This window comes from Cardiocondyla obscurior, linkage group LG09 (assembly GCF_019399895.1).
Source record: "Cardiocondyla obscurior isolate alpha-2009 linkage group LG09, Cobs3.1, whole genome shotgun sequence".
Taxonomy (NCBI): domain Eukaryota; kingdom Metazoa; phylum Arthropoda; class Insecta; order Hymenoptera; family Formicidae; genus Cardiocondyla; species Cardiocondyla obscurior.
This window is the reverse complement of record NC_091872.1, coordinates 3,013,460-3,034,030: the sequence shown is the minus strand read 5'-3', so window position 1 is coordinate 3,034,030 and position 20,571 is coordinate 3,013,460. Positions and strand designations below refer to the sequence as shown.

At 42.9% G+C, this 20,571-nt stretch overlaps 2 protein-coding genes across 4 annotated transcripts; one reads left to right on the top strand and one right to left on the bottom strand.

Moving 5' to 3' along the window:
• Nucleotides 1-41: 41 nt before the first annotated feature.
• Rhp (GTP-Rho-binding protein rhophilin) lies at nt 42-20,135 on the bottom strand. 3 transcript variants are annotated; one of them, XM_070662014.1, is made up of 12 exons: nt 19,643-20,135; nt 6,184-6,299; nt 5,774-5,905; nt 5,605-5,680; nt 3,341-3,418; nt 2,869-3,252; nt 2,655-2,753; nt 2,295-2,565; nt 2,001-2,195; nt 1,669-1,898; nt 1,397-1,549; nt 42-1,156 (listed from the first exon to the last, which is right to left on the bottom strand). In XM_070662014.1, the coding sequence occupies exons 1-12, from the start codon at nt 19,706-19,708 to the stop codon at nt 953-955; spliced, it is 2,004 nt and encodes a 667-aa protein (XP_070518115.1). In that variant the 5' UTR covers nt 19,709-20,135; the 3' UTR covers nt 42-952. The 3 variants fall into 3 exon arrangements, with proteins under 3 accessions (XP_070518115.1, XP_070518116.1, XP_070518114.1); XM_070662015.1 differs by lacking the exon at nt 19,643-20,135 and adding an exon at nt 13,831-14,134; XM_070662013.1 differs by lacking the exon at nt 19,643-20,135 and adding an exon at nt 6,759-9,352.
• On the top strand, nt 3,638-5,598 carry Tilb (touch insensitive larva B). Its single transcript, XM_070662019.1, has 4 exons — nt 3,638-3,966; nt 4,115-4,382; nt 4,767-5,074; nt 5,146-5,598. The coding sequence occupies exons 1-4, from the start codon at nt 3,638-3,640 to the stop codon at nt 5,564-5,566; spliced, it is 1,326 nt and encodes a 441-aa protein (XP_070518120.1). The 3' UTR covers nt 5,567-5,598.
• Nucleotides 20,136-20,571: the final 436 nt, after the last annotated feature.

Here is a 20,571-nt window from a genome sequence, read left to right as displayed (position 1 = left end):
ATACCTATAATATTTGCTATGGTTTAATAATAAGTCTTGTATGGAATGTAACTTATTTTTTATTGATATACATATACTTATATAAAATAAAAGCTGTGTACACGCCTCTACCGATGCTACATATATATATAAATGTACAGATGCACACGAACGCTCGCGTAAAAACCCAATTTATATTAATTCGCTTAACGATTTAATAAGAAAGTTTAAGTACAAAAAGCACGACATCGTGAAACTCGTCATGTCTCATGTCGCTATACGACTATTTGCCAATACGTTTACTTTTTTGTCAATTCAGTTTATTGTCGTAAACGAATTAACGTAAACGGTATGACAAAAGGTGTATAATCGTATATAACTTAAGTCAGTCGTAAACCATGTGCCCACCGTACTACGCGATAACGGGCAATTATTTTTTCTTTTTTTTTTCTTTTTTCAACGCTTACACGCCTGTATTGGCACTATTATTCGTATAAATGTCGGAAAAGAATTTTTAATTAATATTAGTCGTTGCAGTTTTATTTAAACCATGCTGAAAAGATTGCAAACTTATCAATGATCTCAATAAAATTTCTTTTATAGCTAATTGTTTAATTTAGCGACATTATAACTTGTGAAAAAAGAAATTTTGCTACAATAAATATAACAATTGTGAAAACATCCGACATTTAGCCTATTTAATCTATAAAAAGTTCAATCATTGTTCGTACAACAAATTTGTTGTTAATTAACTGCAAGATCTCACACATACAACATATTTACAAAAAATATATTTATAAAGGTTTAATATAACATTTAATATAAAAAGTTTCGCATGGCGAATTGTTATTTTTACCAAGTAATATTTAATTTTGGTAATCAGTAATCGACTTTTGCAAAATTTACTTTGTGTGTCGAATCAGCTCGTCGCTTCAAGATCATACGATAATTGGAACCATCTCTGATCCGGCAATCATCTGAGAATAACGTTGTCGAAGGTTAGATCTCTATTCTCACGTTGAGCACCAGATTTTTTAAATGGATTCCATGGAAGCCTTCTGACTACATGCGCTGTGGTGACGGACCCCGCCGGGCTCGGCTGGCCGGAAGAAACTCCAGAAGAGCTGCTCGCCGAGACGCTGCCTTTATCGTGGTGATTGTTAGGTTTCCCTGGTTTCTAAAATAATTAGTTTTTACCGTCGTACTTTATTGGCTTAGATCATTTATCAAAAAAATGTTTTAGTTATAATTGTTATCTCTTTTTAAATTGAAATAATAGAAAAAGCAATTAATCTCAACTATCTAATCTCAATGATATTGCTACGTGTATTTTTCTAAGTGTTCTTATCTTGTTAATTAGTCTATTGCGTTACATCTTTTTATTAGAATGGTATCAGCTGCAGACTTTATCATTCACCTTCAGATAATTTCTATCCATTGGGGTGACTAATTTCAAATTTATAAAGTCACCGCATTGCTTTATCATTCGCACAACTTGCTCATGAGATGCCCATTTAACGTCTTTGTCACCGATACCGACTATAAAGTCTCCTTCCTTCATTCCGCCCACCTGGAATAAAAAGAAATTCCCTCGTATTTATTTATTTTTATAATTACGTTAAATAAGAGGAAGATTACAAGTAGTAATAATTATACTTTAGATAAATTAAAGTTGTTAGATTATCTTACATCAGCTAAAGAATTGTGATCGACAGCGGCTATTATCACCGGCGCGTCGCCGCGGACGCTAAATCCGAAACCTTCACCGTCAGGGCCTCTTTGAAGCTGCACTAATCTCGGAGCAGTCCAGTGTCTTTTGGCAGAAAATATTGCTACAGGTCCCAACGACTTGAAAAGATCATCGACTCCGTGCTGACCAAAATCCGGATGAGTGATGCTAAGTTGAAATTTTGTAGAGGCTACATTTGTAAATGGAAAAAATTTGAATAAACGAAATTAAAAAATATAAATCTTAATTTAATTCGTCGTATTTCAAGTAATTTTTTTTATAGGAATGTTACCGATAATATCCGGTGGATCTAAAAGTTCTCGAAAATCATCTTCGCTGCCGAATTTATTATAACTATCGAGCGTTGCTTCTTGTGCTTTTTTCAGGACCCTCGCTAGCGCTGGTTTACTCTTCAAATCGCGGCACATTCTCTGAAGTCGTTGACTTTCGTCGTGTAAAACGAGAGCTTCTCTGAGATGTGCCTTACCTGCGATAAGAATTCGTAACGTATCAATTATAGATTATTGAGACAAATCAAAAGAATAATTAAAAATATTAAAAATAAAAACCTCGCGTGTAAACGTACCCAATAATTTCCTTTCATTGTCATCTCTGGGAACGGTCGCGTCCAATTGAGTTTTCCCGTCGCTCTTTTGAATGTGCTCCAACGTGAGCCTTGTTTCAACACGAAACTCAGCGATAGGTCTGTCCAGCAGACCGACCGCGAGATGCTTATGAGCAAGCGCGAGATGGTGTTCGCGCTTAACCAGTATCAACGAGATCCACGTCTCCGGGACGTAATCACGAACTGGCTCGCGCGATATTAATCCATGAACGTCGTTGTATATTGCCGCAACCTGAATTAATTATCATTATAACTCACTTGCACTTATCAATATAATTATCGCGAGGCAACGGACGAATCGTGAGAAAGAATTTTTTTTACCTGAGCTGCTTCTTGAGCAAGATCTAAGCAAACATCGACGTTTCTACCATCTCTCGACTGAAGTTCCAATTTCTCGAAGAGACATTCTCTTGCCTGAGCCTTAAAATATAAAAAATCGATAAGTTTTAAAGATTCATTGAATACGATGTAAATTAATTTATTACTTAAACATCCGCGATAAATATCAAATTACGAGACGGGACCGAGAACTTACAAGCATCAATTGCACTAGCATCTCTAACATATCCGGGCCCAGATCCATGCTAGGTGCATTTGTAAAATTTTCGTGAATATATCGGAAAGTACCAGCTGCTCTGAGGAAAGCGTCGACCGCTTGGTCGAGTCCTCGAGCGGTCAGACGATCCTGCTTGGCAGCCAATTGTGTATAAAGTGCACCAGCGTTGAAAAGAACAGATGCTTTCTCAAAGGCGACTGTTCGCTGGCAACTGGGCACTCCTGTCAACGAGTCGAACCACTCGAAATAAATACCAAGATTCCTATCGGGCGGAAAGAAACGCCTTTCTATGAAATAGAGCTGATTGTAATAACGCAGGAGCAATGCGATGCCTGCTGAATCTCTTGTCGGTGTTCTCGTAGCCTGTGAATTTAAAAAATAGTAAAATTAATTATTCACAACCTTTCCCTTTACGTTAACTATTTTATACTTCAAATATTATTTATTATACCTGTCTCGTTTCCATCAGATCAACTATAGCCTCTTCATAGTTCTCTCCATCTTCGCTATAGTGTTCCAAAATAAAGTCCTGCAAAAAGAGAGATTGTTCACGCTGAATAATAAATAATTCGTAACACGCGCACGAACCGCGTGCAATCGCAATACGTGACCGTCAATGTTAAATCGATATTTTCATAGCAACTACAAGGTATTCTTGGTTAATTCATGTCAGCGTCCTTCCTTTCGCAACACTTGCGATTTTCCTCCGTAATTCTCGCTCAAGTTGGAAACTAAACGCAGGACAAGCATGGTAAAAATCACCTTCGAGTTAATACGAAAACGTTCGGAGCACAACGAAGGCGAAATATCAACGTTGGAAGAAATAGCATTGCATCAGGAGAATATCGATAAGATCCAACTGATAGACAGACACTGTAGACACCTCAAGATCCTCTTATTGCAGAACAACTTAATATCAAAGATAGAAAATTTGAGTATGCTAAAGAGACTGGAATATTTGAACTTGGCCCTCAATAATATTGAGGTTATCGAGAATCTAGAGGGTTTGGAAAATTTAAAGAAGCTAGACCTCACCATAAATTTTATCGGGAACTTACAAAGTGTCAAGAAACTCAGGTATTTCCCTCTACTATTATAAAAATTACATATGTCAATTAATTTATCAAGACTAATTGATATCATTTTTATTTTTGAAAATTAATTTCTTTTTTTTTATTTTTTATTTTTTTTTTTTTTAATTCTCTTTCAATTGCATACTTGATAGATGCAACGAACATTTGGAGCAGCTGATTCTAATGGGGAATCCATGTGCAGATTACGAGTACTACAGGCAATACGTTGTGGCGGCTTTACCGCAATTGCAAGAGCTCGACATGCAGGAGATTGAAAGATCGGAACGCATCAAAGCGTTGCAGATCTATTCGCGAGCGCGAGATGATGTTATCGAGAGCTATAAGCATTATGAGAAGACTAAGTTAGCTCAACGTGCTCGTCGCAATGCTGCACACGAAACCACAGAAACAATCACGCAGGTTAGATTGAGTTGACAAAGAAAAAAAAAAAAAAAGAATTAAATTTTCTTGACGATCTATATAAATATGTTACGTGAGTTAGTATGCAAGCCAGTTAAACGCATTAAATTTATTACTTAATGAAATAGTAATTAAATTATTTCGTTGTGGAAATTCTAATTTTATTTAAATTTATTTTTAAGATCTGTTAAAACTAATTTTAATCACAAAAAGGTTTAAATTATATTGATAATAATTCTTTTTTTTTTTTTAATTTAAATCACAAACCTACGTGAACGTTTTTCGAATTATCTCCAGTTTGCTAAGCGTGACGCAAAAGATTACGTCTTAGAAAATCAGTTGTACATAAAATATGCAAATAAAAGAGTATAGTATCTTCTTTAGAATACCGCAGAGGAGCAAATAAAGCACACAAAGAATACAAATACGGAGGATGACGAGTCGGAGAACGAAGGTTTCTGGAAGCAGCCTAGTTATCACACACCAGAAGATAGAGTCGCTATTGCCAAGCGATATATGAAGATACAAGAGAAGAAGAATCGTTCCTCGGATAAAAGCAATCCTCCAAAACCCGCGCTGAGGCTGTTCGCTGCAGATGGAAAAGCATATAATATAAATCAGGCGAAGGTGCCATTCAAATTAAACGACGAAGACGATCCCGATTTTATTACTCTTGACGTCTCCGTTTACAAGTGACTGTTAATTAATCCATTCATTAATACGTTGAGACAAATATATATCTAATTCTATTAATTTTTCGTAGATACTTGGACACTTGTTATATCGACGTTGATATAAACCCGACTTACGTGCGAGTCACCATAAAAGATAAGATTCTGCAATTGACTTTGCCCTGCGAGGTATCGGTTGAAAGAAGCAACGTTCGACGAAATACGATCACCGGAAGTTTAGTGATCGCTATGGCCCGTTTCACTCCGTGCACAACGATTGTGAAAATAGACGAATCGACGACAAAGAAGAAATCCGACGAACGCAAAGCAAAAGTGATTACCGTTCGACCACCAGAGACTTCTCGACGGGCTCTCTTGGAAATTGGCCCGTCCAAAGATATACGTGATTTTCTAAAGGTAACTGAGGATTCCGCAAAAAAGCGAGTTCAGAAGGCAGAAAAAAAGGATCTTAATAATTTCGAGGACAATTTAGATGTACCGCCTCTCGAATAAAATTTATAAATCAATTATTGTGTTGTTTCGAAACTTACCTTAAATGGATCCCGAAAATCGATGTCCTTTGTCTCTTTGAGTCCCAATGGTATCATCGGCATGATAGGTTCGTCGCTAAACAAAAAAAAAATATATATATATATTTTTTATTAATTTAATGTTGTACATTTTCCTATTCGCATAACGTATAATTCTTGCTGAATTTACCCATCGACATTTTGATACAGCTCTACCGAGCTGTTTAATTCAGCGAGCTGTTCCTTCAGCAGCTGCAAATTTGAGTTGACAAAACTTAACTCCAAGGCGACGGTCTCTTTTAATTTTCTATTAGTCGTTGCCCTGCAACATAATTAATAAGAATGTTTTACTTTCCCGAAAATTTAGAAATTAAGTTGAACAGCAGTGTCTTTTTTAAGTTATTATCGCAGAATAAAAAAAAGAATTCTTTTTAACAATGTGTTAAAATACGATTGTTGTTGAATGGATAAAAGACAAAAAATTCTATACTAATTTCGTAACAATTCATATAACTAACAGCGTTTGGTTTAAGATTTACATGCATACAATTACATATTATAAATATGTCAAGACAAGTTACACGGCGTGCGAACGCTTACTTAAAGAGATTCTCAGCACCCGCCCGTAGCCGCAGCTCCTTGTTGATCTCCTGATTGAGCTTACTTCGCTTGTTCTGCAGCTTTCCTCTACAGGTCGCTACCCTCGGATCCGAACCCTGCGAACCATGAAACGCATAGTTAGCGATACCTCTGACGTATCGTGTATGGCTCGTAATCATATAATCCGCAAAGATTGCCACATCAATAATGGCCAGTTCCGCTAACCATGTTGATCGAATGACTTTGTCGGCGATTATCGAGCTTCTTACCGAATCGTCGTCGTGACATAATCACTTTAATAAGCATAAATAGTTAATAAATTTTGATCCCGTACGTTTCAGAAAAGGAAATTCGGTGTTAAAGAAAAGAAGTGGCCGGCCCTTTTGTTCGAGGCTGATCGAGAGACAACAGAAGCGCTGATAAATGTAATTACATGCCTAGAAGCACGAAGAAAGACAGAGAAGAACGCGATCGCGGTTATCTCGCGAATTATACAAGGCAGGAAGAAGTTGCAACGACCCCGCGATCGCCGACTGTGCAGCCGACTGTCAAGTTCGACTTCCTTTGCTCCTTACCCCGAACCGGAAGCATCTCCTCATGATAGCGTCCGGCGTGGCGGCTTTCGCGTTTCGCGCACTTCGTACCGTGTCAATGCCGTCTTTCCGCCTGTCGAACACCCTCCTCTCGTCCTTCGCATCCTTCGCGGTCTCGTTCACGATCATCCTCGCGTCCGAGGGAGCGATCGTGCGATCCCTCGGCAACGGACAATAATGCACCCACTTTAGCATGATCGCGGGCGCACCGATCTCGATCGCAACACCATCGGGGTTCACGACCGGAGGAAGAAATTATTTTCTAACAGCCGAACATCTGTCTCTCTCTCCCTTCACCACATTTCCCTATTTATAAAAAAAGAAAGTCAAGAGATCTCATCGTTGCCTAATCTTCTCGGCCACCGCATGTACGGGGGCACCGAGCAGGAAGTAAATGACGCGTAAAGTGCGCGCTCTGCGATATCCAGTTTACTTAAAAACAACAAATCCGAAAGCTCTTAAACGGAAATGCGTATTTTAAGTGGTTATATTTTTTAAGGTAGAGAAAATTCATGTAATAAATAGAAATGTCAGTGATTAAAAACCAATTAACGACGAAGGGGAGAAAAAAAAAAGCGCGGTGCGGAGATAAACGGGCAGGTTCACCAGGTTTACGCAGCCGATCTTTATTTTAGTTAGACGCAACGGCCGGGACTAGGTGGTGTTCGCGTTACCGTAATTCCGTTCCACTCTACTTAATAAGCCGCCTTAATGCGATAAGAGCGACTCGAAGGTAACGATGGGCTATCCGTAGCTGTCGCTCGTGCAAACCGAAACGATATCAAATTCGAAAGCCGCCGTCCCTCTGCACGTTCCATTAGCTGTTTGCCGCTGTTTTCCGCTACGATAAACGTTGTGCAATGCCGGAATCGTATTAGCGTCGTTATAACATCGTGCACCGCCGAATGAGCAAAAATCCTTGATTACGCGAGTCCTTCCTTATGTAATACGCGCAAACGCGAGGACGTGTCAGTTCTCGACATCCACGTCGCGACGAAAATTAAAAACCGAGATATTATTATGTTTTCTATCTTTTTTTTTTTTTTTTTTTTTTTTTTAAATGACGAGATAAACTGTTGTTTTATAATTTTTTTTTCTTCAGTGTTTCGATTGTTCGCTAATAAAATAAATACTTGATGGCGTAAATATCCGTTATTATCCAAGATACAGATCTCGTAATTTCCCTAATTCGTAAGTCGTTAGACGTTTCGTTCAGTCGCAGGGGGCTCATTGCGCTTGTAATAGCATAGGCAAACGTTCGTAGATAAATAGAATATACAGGCGCTAAGTTGGTCAACTAGAAGTTACGATCGATGTTACTCGTTCAACAGGAAATAACGCCTAGTTCCTCTTGACATAAATATCGGCAGCTCGCTTATCGCTCGCGAAACACTCGGCCATCGGTTAATGCGTGCGGAGTGCCCCCCGGGGATCATGGACTTTCTCCGAATTGCAGATATACAGAGAATTATTAATCCAACATCGAGTACATTTAAGTATTAACATATTTATGCGACTCGTCAATTAAATCGATATATAATAAAAAGTTACTTAAACGTTAACAACGAATTAAATCAGAAAATATATCCGAAATCGAGTTTCCATGCAATTTGAAATGCGGTCCAACAGCCTTATCGTTAGATCATCTTGCCGGACGCGATCGACGGGAAATAGGCCGGAATTTGTGGTACCCTGGGTATGCCTTTGCAAACGTGTATGCGACATTAACGACACTTGCCGGATGTTATCGCGCGTTAAATCTACCGTAACTCGCGCGTTATTAAACGTCGCGGGCTCAGTAGCCCAACGGCCGGCTGGTCGTATAACTGTTTGCCGTTTCAGGCGAGTCAAAGACGAGGCCGGTTGGAATCGGTATCGCTGAACTAAATCGGCATTGAGCGCTCGTGCATAAAGAGCGGCGATCCACCGCGAAGATAGCCTTGTCATCCAAAGTCTTCTCGCGCGGAATATTCAATCGGAGTTCGCGGGGACGGTCCAATTAAATTATCACCGCCAAAGGCGAGTGCCGTTCTTCGTACCTTGAAATATTGCGTTAATTTCTAATCTAATTCAAAGCCAAATTTAACGCGCGTGCACGCGCGAGCGAGGGTATGATACTTTCCAAATTCGCGTGGGTTAAAAGATTATTATGTAACGTTCGCCCACGTACAGCGGGTAGGATATACCCGGACACCAGATATTCCTAATTCGTCAGCATTTGATTAATGCGGTTTCGATACGCGCGGCCTTGCTCAGGCAAATTTATGAGGCAAAGAAACACGCAGACGTTTTCCTTTTGTCGTTTACATTGAGCGCGTCACGAATAAATACCGATCGTACTTAATAATACATTTTTCTTTCTTTTTCTTCTGCAATTTTGCGCGCAAAAATTCGCACGACACGGCTCCCAGAAGATAATATCCATCGCGATGAATTTATGTTAGATTTTCTGTTATCTTCCGCATCTCAATCGCGTTCAAACGGCATCGCGCTATTTACGGAAACCACCGTAATTTTTAACGGAACCGCGCGGGAATTTAGCGTAGCATTTTCACCAATTACCGAACGCATCTATCGTGGAGAAAGAAAAAAAAGAAAAAAAAAAAAAAAAAATATGTAACGAAATAGAGGATTTTAAAGAAGCAACGTGTACTATTGTTGTCGTCGCGTGACACAGACGCGGGTGCCTTCGCACTTGATTCATGGGTCCTCATTCGGCGTAGCGCGATTTATCTCGGACTTCTTTATTTTTAACACACGACGTCGACACTCGGTGGCCGGCCACCGTCGTATCTTCCCGGCGACTAATCGCGAGAGGTGAGGTCGCCGGAATATGGGTCCCCGCGGACGCACTCCGGCGCCCGGTGAAAGGAGAGAAACTCGACAAATAATACAGTGGGGATGGATAACGACGGCTTTTTTTTTTCTCTCCCCCTCGTCTCTGTCCCGTCGCGGTCCTCGTACGCACCCGCGGTGCGTGTGCGTGGAGCGATTCTAATGAAACGCACGCCCCGTAAAAGCGGCACACGGCGAAACGCCGATGGACGAGAGCTTTTCTCCGATTTATCCCGTGCGTTATCATTCAGGCCTCGAAAATCCGATTACCCGAGTTTGCAACGCTTGCATACACGTCGCGCACGTCTATTAAAAAATCAAGGTAAATTACCATCCGATTGAAGAACGGTAAAACTAAAAAAAAAAAAAAGAAACAAGGACGAGACCTACTTTACGATTAATGTTAACGATTAAGCAAAACAAGGAGAATTAAAGTTTGTTTTTTTCTTTTTCTTTTTTTTTACTCGTATCTTTTATTGAAATTAAAGAAACGTAGCTATTACATAGTTGTTCGGTACGAGGTTTCTACGCGGTCGGTGTCCCGCATTCCTCGTCGCCCATTTAGCGAAACGTTTTACATGATTTTTAGTATATTTTTAAGTCGCCGCTTCTCTCTCTCTTTCTCTCTTTCTGCCTGGCTTTGTTGCGTCAGAATTATTTCAACAAAAAATACTCCAAACTTGATTTCGGAAAGCAAATTTGACTTGCGCCACCACTTGCAAAAATGAATTATATGTATATTGTGCATATAGTAAAACCCGAAAGTGGATAGTTCAATGTTGTAACAATAAATTGAGTAATACTTTCATCCACGTTACTTCCTTACTGTCTTAACTTTTTCTCTTATGAAGATCCTATTACGTTCTACACCCTATTTCGACGAATTTTGCGAAACCTCGGGCGTGAAGTAATCTTTTTGGACGCATGAAATATTAATTTTAACGCAACTTATCGCACGATTACAAAATTCGTTATTTAATGCAATGTATCGCATTCTAAAAATAAATTCTTTCATATGTAAAAGCTCTATCAATTATATAAAAAAAAAATGATAAAAAAAAACAAATTTCAACAGCGTAAAAATTATAAAACTAATTCAACAAACAACGACGTCGTTAAAAATGTTCAACAAATGATCCAGCAAATAATCGCGAGGTTCAAATAAATTTTAATAATCACTAATAAGGTACCGAAGTGTTATTTAGATTTTCGTGATAGAAAAATCGAAAAAAAACTCCACAGTTGTCGACTTTACATATACAAGGAGCTTGAAAGAAAGCTCGGACGAGACGGACGCGGTGATACGATTTCGCTTGGTGGTCCACGTACTCGGAGGTACTGCAAAGATATTACTGTCCGATGCTGGGAAGAAGAAGGCGGCGGAGAAGGAGCTCGATAACGGTATCCACCGCGAATGATCCCCACCCGGGGGGAGGGGGGGGAGATATCGAATGCCGTAGACGTAGTCGAACGGACCGAGAGGACAAACGGGAAATAAGATACGTCGACATTTTTCGCGGCCCCTCGTAACGCGCACCTGTCGTCGACGACGTCGCCGCTGCGAGAAATGACCGGTCGCAATTCCGAGCCTCGCACCTATATCGATTTACCGGCGTTTTATTTAATCCTTTAATTTTCCAGCCCTAGCCGTATACTTTAGACTTGTACGAAAAGGCAGCCAAATTATTATCATCGTGAAATCATTGCGCGGAAAGCTTCTGTGGAAACACATACGAAGGCATATAAAATAATGGTTGGAACGACGGCGAGGCCCAAAAGCTTATGAAATCGCGAACCTATTCGCAAAAATGCAAATAACACACAGCGATAATTGCTAATATTCGCCGGCAGCTCAAAATTAGCTCTCCGCCGTCGGATAATTTCGACTTCGGCTTCTTTCAAAGATATCGCGCGGGGGAAATCGTGTTGCGAAATTTTAATGCTACACCTAGGGAAAAGTCGAAAGGACACAGTATCGGGAACGTATTAACGTGCAACTACGAGACTCGGAGATTTTCCCGGAGCCACGACTGGCAATAATGTTACGAGCGGAACCAGATTCCACAGTGGTATAGTTTTCCCTCGCTGCATACTGCTGAGCGAATAACTACTTTTACCACATATACGGCAGGAATGTCTAATTGTGCACGCGTTTCTGATTGAGACCCACTTTCCTCTTCCGGTAACAAGAGCACGCAATTATATTTTTTTTTTTTCTTTTTTCCTCTTTCTTTTTTCTTTATTTGCGGAAAAAAAAAGTAGGGGCGTTAACCGCGCGCTACTAAATTTCTTGTGTCAGTATTTGCCTCGCCCGTCACAGTCTAATGCAATTTCTTAAGATAATGGATTGCCGGGCCTTTTACGACGCATCAGAAATAACTTTGTGAATATTGAATTCTAGATCACGGTACGGCGGGCAATAAAGTACCGAGGCACCTGGCGATTAGCACCGTCAGCGTATCTTCTTCGTTATTCCTGGTGACTAGACATCCTGGTTTCCGAGGGCACGCCGTTCTTCTCAAAACGACATATCCTCCGGACGTCATTCTAGTTTTTCTTTTTTTTTTTTTTTTGTAGTTGAAATTAAGTTGACATTCTTATTTAACAAAGCGTCGAATAAAAGTTGATTGGCAATATTAATTGACTCGTGAGTAACGCGAGTAGGAAGAAGACAACGCAACAAAGTGTAAATCTGAATTTTCGCTCCCACGTTAAAAATCGGAAGAGCAAGGTCTGATCTTTCAGAATCTTGGAACGAGCCTCGTAGCTGAATGACACCGAGCGCGACGTCCGCTCGCTAATCCGTTGAGCAAGGGCGTCGCCCTTGGTGCTCGGTGGCGTCTTTCGCGGCGTAAAAGAAGCCCGATACCGAACAGCACGCAGCAGCAGGAAACGCAACCAAGTACGTCCAACGAGCGCCGCGTCGTTGCTCCGCGTCGAGGCGTTTCACGCGCATTTTTAGTCGGTCGATGACTCCGAAGTTGTATTAAACGCCGGCTACGCCGTAATTGAAATTACGTAGTGCTAGAGCTGGAAACGCCCGGCTGGCTCCGAGCACGCGGCTTCCTTCGCGGCGTCTAGGAGGATGTCGTGATCACGGTGCGAAGAAGCGTACGATCGTACGCAACAGCGACATCGGCCGATCGTTTCGAGTCGCGGTGTCGTTCGTTCATAACATTACCACCTCGCGACCGGCCTGTTAACAATCGCGGAACACGCGGGCGATAAACGAATCACCTACGGATCCACCGGCCACGGATATGTAATCGTCGGTAATCCGAGCGGGATTGCCTCTTACGTCGATCGGATCGATCGCGCGATCAATTTCCACGCGGCCTCCGCGGTATCTTTAAATCGGGAAATAATTTAATACGTGATATGGCTGTCGATCGCGATCGAACGACTCGAGGCTCGCGAAGAAGGCGATGAAATAACAGAGGGAGAGAGAAAGCGAAAATGCGCAGATGGCCGCGGAGAGAAGGGAGGAGGAAGGGCACGGATCGTTCCGGTTTACACTTCGGTCTAATTAGAAACGGCATGTCTCGGGCGGCTTCAAGGCTGTCCTTCGCGATCGTTCCACGCTCGACATATTACTACACGAGGCGGAGGGCCCTCACGCTCTCGGGCCGAGAGAGAGAAAGGCGACGTGTGCTCACGGCGAAGTAGTGTGCGCGCGTACACGTTGCACGTGTGTTACGCGGCGCATCCGGGGAATTGTGCTGGAGGATGCACCGCGCGCACATTTAACCCGTCAGTGGAAAAGGTTGGGTACGCTAGATCCAGCTTGTTCCGCAACTCGCCCTAATTCGAAGCATTGTTGCTCGCATAATTTTATGTACACACGTTCAAGAGCGGAGGGACACCGACGCGAATCGGTGACGAATACAACCTCAACGCGGGCCGGGGAGCTCTTTTCCGAATAATTTCAAAGCTGGGGAGGGTTCACCGGGACTGGGCGTTACGAAGCACAATCAAATATTACGGCTGTACGAGCTTAGAGTTTCAATTCCTTTTTATAGAAATCTCTTTAATTTCTAAACTGTTTTTTTTTTTTTATTTTTTTATTTTTTTTTATTTCGATAAAGTGATTATTAAGTTCCAAATGTCACGATACAATAATTGCATTCCGATTTCGATTTATTTTAAATAATTCGCACACTTCGACGTGATGCGGAGGGCGAGGAGAAATAGCGCGGATTATCGGACGAGCTCGAATTACCTGGAGTTTTATGTCCGGGAGTATCAGCATCGTTCGCGCGTCTGTTCGCCAGGGCGAACCGCGGGTATCCGAGTTGACTTTTCGATCCGTGTCCTCGCCTCGACGAAATGTCTTCTCGGAGCGAGAGTCACACGCAACTGGCTTCTTCTCTGTAGACGCCGCCGCCGCCGAGTTCTCGCGGTCGCGTCGTTCGCACGGTCGACCGGAAGTGCGGAGACGGCTCCTTCTCGACGTCTTGATATATTCGGCGGGCGCACTTGGTCCACGGGACCGACTCGCGGGCACTCGTCTTCGCGGGTAAAGGAAAAAAAAAAAAAGAAAAGAAAAACAAAAAAAATCGCACTCTCTTTACGCTTCACGCGATAAAGGACGCCGAGTGTCCCGCGTTGCGGAGCGGAAGAACAGAAAGCGGTGGTTTCTTCGACAACGGCCGAGGAGCTACTGGAAGGAGGACCGACGTTCGCGCGGAGAACGGAGAACACTTCGGCGACCGGAAGGACGAGGTCAGGGAAATCTCGAGGTCGTCGAACGGACGACGTTATCCGATCAGAGAACGAGTTATCGGAGCGACGGAGGACCGCGAGGACGGCGCGGTCGACGCGATGGCGATGGCGTACGGCGACTTCCCGATCGGCATAGACCCGTCGACGGCAACCTAGAGCTCGGCTGGAATCGGCCGCGATCGTTACCGCTCGGCGAAAGGGAAAAAAGAAAGAGTGGCCGGAAAAGAAGAGTAGGGATGGGCCCAGGCCTCGAGGATGATCCCGGGCATCGCGTCTACGAGATACATACGCGCCGCCGTGCTTCTTCGCGGCGGAAATCATCGACGTTCTTTTCTTCAGCGACAGAGGAAATCGATAACTCCTCGACTTTACAGCGGAAGCATTAATTTAACGCGGCTCAGTTTATTAAAAGTCAACGAAGATTATAATTCTCGGCCTGAAATTTCATGTTCTTGTGTCACTGGAGAACAGCAAGAGGGAGAGAGAGAGAAACAGAGAAAAATTTTATCTTCAGCAATTGATATCTAATCGTCGTTATATCATACGTTCGATTTAATATTTCCTTCCTTCTTTCGTATCTCAATTATTTATTTTTTTTTTTTATTAAGACCAATTAAGTTACGACGTAACCTAAAGTTCTCTATTTCGATATAATACCAATTAGATAATTCTTTGTAAATCTATTTGATTGAACAGCGGGTTTCGATATAATCGAATTCTCCGATCATTTCCGGGGTTGGGTTTCCGATTGCAGACACGTCGTCGTGGGTGAAAAACTACGGCGGGGATTGGATTCAAATTCTTTTTTTTTTTTTTTTCTTTTAGGATGGAAACCGAATGTAAAGACCACAGAATGCGGAATCACTTGCAAATCGAAAGTCGAAAGATGGAAAGCCGTCTTCGTCATCGAGAGAACGTTGCTGAGAGAAAGGCGCGCTCGCGATGATTAGTTACATTCGGATAGACGTGCGTAGACGGACATGGAACAGACTTTTCCGCCGCCTGGCTTTATTGAAACGAGATCTATATTTCGTACATTCCGGGGTAAAACCGGAAAAATTTTCCGCATTCGGGAAAAAGGCGCGTATTTTACCGCTTCACGGAACACGTGCGCGGTCGAGCGGTAATTGCGTAATCGATTGCGAAACAACCAATCGGGTTTTTTTTTTTTTCCTTTTTTTTTTTCATCCATCATAACTGGCAAAACGCGTATTCGAGCGTAAAAATGAGACGCGCCCTAAGTGATTCGCGTGACGCAGAAATGTCGTGCTCTCGGTATCGAGACCGAATTACGATTTATGTCGCGTGATTTCGTGCTAGCGGCTTCGCGTTGCGTCGGTTCCAGGACGACGCGTGCCATGCAAACTAGCGTATTAATTTCATTTCGTTCTACACGAAACATGTCCATGGGGACGTCAATTTTCCTACAAACGCCCGTACCACGCCTTCCTCGTTCGCTGATAAAACGTTCATCCGAAAGCTTTACCGGGGTTGATACCAATGCAATCGACAAGTCTACTTAAAATATCGCGAAACTCGAAGAAGCAAGCACCAGGGATTATTCGTAATTATTCGTAAAATCCCGAGGAAATTAAATATTAGGCGTTTTAAATAATGTATTTCTCGTTGTGAGAGAGTGTCGCATTTTTTTTCCCTCCGAGGTCTTTAGATACGCGATAAAATCAGAGACCGTGGCAAGGTTGTCGCGACAGAAATTATGTTTCACGTTTAAAGGCACGAAGGCACGCCGCGTGTCGCAGACGCGTGCGATTACGCACGGTGCAACGTGACTCACGGACGGAGGACCCATTATTCGTACGGCGCCTGTCGAGGAGGAGGTAAACCCGAGGAAGCGACGTCTTCGTCGTTCGGGAGCACCGGAAGGGCCGACAGCTGTGCCGTCGTGACTCACGCGAAGCACATCGCCGGCATACGTTATTAAGGCACTCGAACGTAGTCTCGCTTTCTATTGTACAAGCACAACGCCTCGCAGTGGACAAATGACACGAATCGATGGGTTCTTTCAATCTATCAAGTTCAATCCTTTGTAAATCATTTTTTAAATTTTATTTCATTTACTTTCTGTTGAGAAAATTAAAGTTACATACGGAACGTCTCTATCTTGGAATTTTTTTTTTTCCTGCCTTTTCTTTCTCTTTCTCTCTATCTTTCTTTCTCGTTTTCGAAAAATTCTAATCTTCTCAAGTATGGAAAAGTTAGGCGATAAGGTTAAAGTAGTAAAAAAATAATTTAAAGATACCATGAGAGTAAAAGAGAAATACGCCCTGCTATTTTCTACCTGCTACTGTAGGAGATATCGAACATTTTTTTCATACTTGAAATTTTTCGCGCTTTAAATTGCATTGATTGGATCATTATCTTTCCGACGAGATAAAATCCGAGAAGTACGGATGAATCACTTGGATATAAATCTGATTAGCAAATTTTTTTTTTCCCCTCCCGATAAAAAAGGGTTGTTTCTTTACGTTGGTTTCTATATTCGTAGCGTGACGAGGCAAGTTAGTTCCACGATGATTCGCCGACGTATATGGACATTTCGCGAATTCTATAGATCGTGGATGATTTCACACGTACGCGGAATTTCTATTTGCGCCCCGCAATGCAGATTCTCCGCCGTTACGTCCTTTTCCATATGGAAAGACCGGTACGTTAACGCAGCGATGCTTAATAAATAATTCTATTGCCTGCCCATAACGTGAGTAAACGATAAAATTTTCTGTACAACAAACACCCAGCCTCCTTGCAAAAAAAAAAATGCTGCGAATAGCCCGCAGATGAGAGATAAAATCTTTTATTATGACGTAACATACCGAAATGCAAACTTAATTCCACCTCAGGTTAACATACCTGCATAATCCAAACGCAATGAATAAAGAAGATAAATACAATAGCGATAATTAGCTTGTATTAATCAACAATTCTATTCGACGACAAACTAGGCGAATAGAAAATAACGCGGTAATAAAAAACGATATCTGTCTTTGAAATATTCTAAATCGGAGAGCGAAGAGGAAAAAAAAAAAAAAAAAATCAGATTTAAAACAAAAAAATAAAATAAAATAAAATAAAAGAGGGACCTGTCTCTCAGAAGCGGGTACAGGTGCGTTACGCATCTTGCGACTTCCGGCACGGTAGACGAAGGCGCGCCGGGCACGCGCGGCGGAGAACGTAGCGTATTCCGGTCGTGGCCGGCGCGACCTGACCGCGCGATCGTTGCCCGAGTTTTGCTCCCATTTTTTTTCCGCCACGGATGAGCGACGGCCGACGGCGTAGATCGCGCGAGGGCGGTGCGTGCATTATGCATACGCAACGCGTCTGGCGACCCGCGACGAGGCACGCGCGAGCCGTCGACCTTGCGCGCGCGTTTTACTCCACTTTCGAGGAAAAGGTGAGCGTTACGCGGCGACGACGCGCACCGCCTTACGTTTAACGCGTTTAGTCCTCTCATGCGTGAACGCTAAACCGCATCCCGCGGACAGCTTCTCTTTTCGCAACGGAATGCAGACGCGTCGCGATGACTTTTGTTACCGCGCGGGTCGAGCGCGTTTATCTTCTTCCCACTTTTTCAGCTCGTTTTTTTTTTTACCCTCGGCAAATGTACAGGTGAACGTAAAAGTCTTTTAGCTGCACGACGGAGCGAGGTTGGCTCTCGATAGCGCGAGAAACCCCTGTTCGCGGGTGCTTTCTCGTTTTTACTCGGCAAATTTGATTGTACGTTTAGAAGTACGCGGGTTATTTCATACTTTTCGATCGTTAAGCGGGTGAAAAAGTTACTTGAGAAGAGTAAAGTGGCTTGCTGCATACGGTTTAAAAAAAAAAAAAAAAGGAAAATATGCACGAGACAGATAACATCGCGTGAACGGCGCGATAACGCACTCTCCCGATTACGATAAAAAATGAATGCTCGTTAAAAGCATCGATAAACATTTGTTAAAAGTCTTAATAAAACTTGTGACGTTGACGCATCCTGGCATTTTGCTGTAAATGTCGCAACTGTTTTTCTCGCCGCGCGGTTACACAATTAAATTCTTTTTTTTTTTTTTCGCCGCGCCAAGTATGACGTAAATTGACTTGCTTCTTTGTAGGGAAAAATAATTTACGGCGCGGCATTTTATCGCCGTGGCAAACGAATTGTTCTTCAGCTCGCTCAAGTAAAAGTAACTCGTTTAAAAAAATTTAATCGGCTAATTTATAATTGCCTTCGCCCAATTAGAATTTTAATGTGGCGGAAAATTTCACGTAATTTCTACGCTTTAAGCGCAGCGGACAAATTTCCGGGTAAGCAACGTTTTAACGCTTTGCATTTTACAGAAGTGTCGCGCGTTTAATAAGCAAGATTGGCGGACATTCGACAAAGTAAAATTAAGTACATAAATCCAATTTGAAAAAAAAAAATGACGATTTAAAGAATAATTTGAAAAAATAATTTAAATAATAATTTTTAACTTCAATTTACGGCGTAAGAAAACGCCGTACGAGTCGTACGAGTTTCATATCTGCTCGATCGAAGAGTAATCGGCAATCCGCGAGAACGTGATCGTATCGTTAACACATTCGGAAGCATTCTTTAAAAGGCGAGGTAACAATGGGCACGTGCTCTTTATCGTGCACCTTGTTAAAGCAATTATGCCAATTGGATGAAGCCTACGGTGGTAAGAGGCGGCGTCGTTCTAGCCGAGGCAGATTCTCCCGTCGCTATCGAAAGGATTTCATAAAAGACGATTCGTTTACACGATCGATACGCGTCTCAACGGATGCGAGGCACGTACGTGCCTCGTACGTCATACGTTTCCTTCGCGGTGGTATCACACCTGCATGTGAATGACAATCGCGACACATGTGCGGGACGATGCGAGGCAATTTTTTTTCTTTTTTTTTACTTCGTTAAGTAAATGAAATTTATTTCATCGCGTCCGGCGTTTCTGACAAATGTCCGTGACAAATCGCAGAGTAGAATTTTCAGTTTTTATCGGCTGAACGATCGACGTGGTTGGCGTTAGCAGGCTGCTCTCGAGTGGCCTTGCAGATAAGACGCATCTCCGTGTTTACGAAAATGCAAGAACGCATCCTACGTGTCGCGTATAAAGCGGCAACGGGAGTAAAGTTTCCGTTTGGTAAGAGATTTGAGCGGTAAACGCGACCCTGAACGAGTCGCCGGAGATAGAAGCGAAAGTGAAAGTACCGCGAGAGCTTTGACAGAGAGCGGATCGGCGAGGAACGTATCGGGATCGTCGCGCGGAAAAAAAAAAAGAAAAAAATTAAAATAAATGAAAAAGTGGCTGACTTACTCGAAGGAATCGCGGCCGATCGAATCCACCGTCGTCGACGTCTCCTGCGACGATCGGTACGTTCATTGTGGCCGCTGTCGCATCATCACATGTCGCCGATGGTGCCCGTCGATAGTCCCCAGGCTGCGATGGTTTAACACTCGCGTTTAACAACGATGCTGGATAAGTCGCGGGGCATCTTCCGCGCGGCGAAAATCCGAGCCCGGTGCGGCGTCGAGCCGCGTTTGAACCGTTGGGCCCGACCTCTCAATTTCGTCGAACGTAGCTCCGATCGGGCCGTGTGACTTGCACCGAAGGGGTTACCTCTCGGCGCGATCGATCGCCGATCGCCGTTCAATCCCGAACGCGACAACGCGTATGCGACAGGAGTTTAACCGCGACGGTCACGTACCACGCGAACGCTCGTGCTGGACTGTCGCTCGGATATCTCGGTAGGCTGCAGCCGTGCAACGCTCAACGCCTGCAACGCGCGCGAAGGTACTACACTACACCACGCTACGCGGCTGCACTACACCGATGCGCGCGCGCACACACACGGATGACGCGCCGATCACGCGAGTCCCTAGACACGGGAGATATAATACGGTATAATGTGACTCAACGTACGACGTATGATACCTGAATCCTTCAAACAGGCTTTAGATTCCGATCGTTCCGTTCTACCGAGATCGCCGGCGGAGGCCAGAAGCCAATCAATTAATCCCGAGCCGCATCTCCTTTCCCGCGATATCGATAAATTGTAAAATAAAATTTTTTTTCTTTTCGTCGATCAACGGACACTCTTTTGGAGAGACATTTTCCTTCGCTCGTAATAGTGAACCTCACTCGTCCGATTCTCTCCCGTTATTCTCTTTCGGTTTTCACGATGGACGCTTATTGTTAGTGCCATCAATCATCCCGCGCTATCAGGATTCTTCCAGGCAACCGTT

Coding starts and splice junctions, on each gene's coding strand:
- Tilb (XM_070662019.1), top strand. CDS start 3,638: ATGGTAAAAATCACCTTCGAGTTAATACGAAAACGTTCGGAGCACAAC. Junction 4,383..4,766: donor CCACAGAAACAATCACGCAG/GTTAGATTGAGT, acceptor TATCTTCTTTAG/AATACCGCAGAGGAGCAAAT. Junction 5,075..5,145: donor CTTGACGTCTCCGTTTACAA/GTGACTGTTAAT, acceptor AATTTTTCGTAG/ATACTTGGACACTTGTTATA.
- Rhp (XM_070662013.1), bottom strand. CDS start 6,971: ATGCTAAAGTGGGTGCATTATTGTCCGTTGCCGAGGGATCGCACGATC. Junction 3,253..3,340: donor ATCTGATGGAAACGAGACAG/GTATAATAAATA, acceptor TTAAATTCACAG/GCTACGAGAACACCGACAAG. Junction 2,566..2,654: donor TTGCTCAAGAAGCAGCTCAG/GTAAAAAAAATT, acceptor TAATTAATTCAG/GTTGCGGCAATATACAACGA.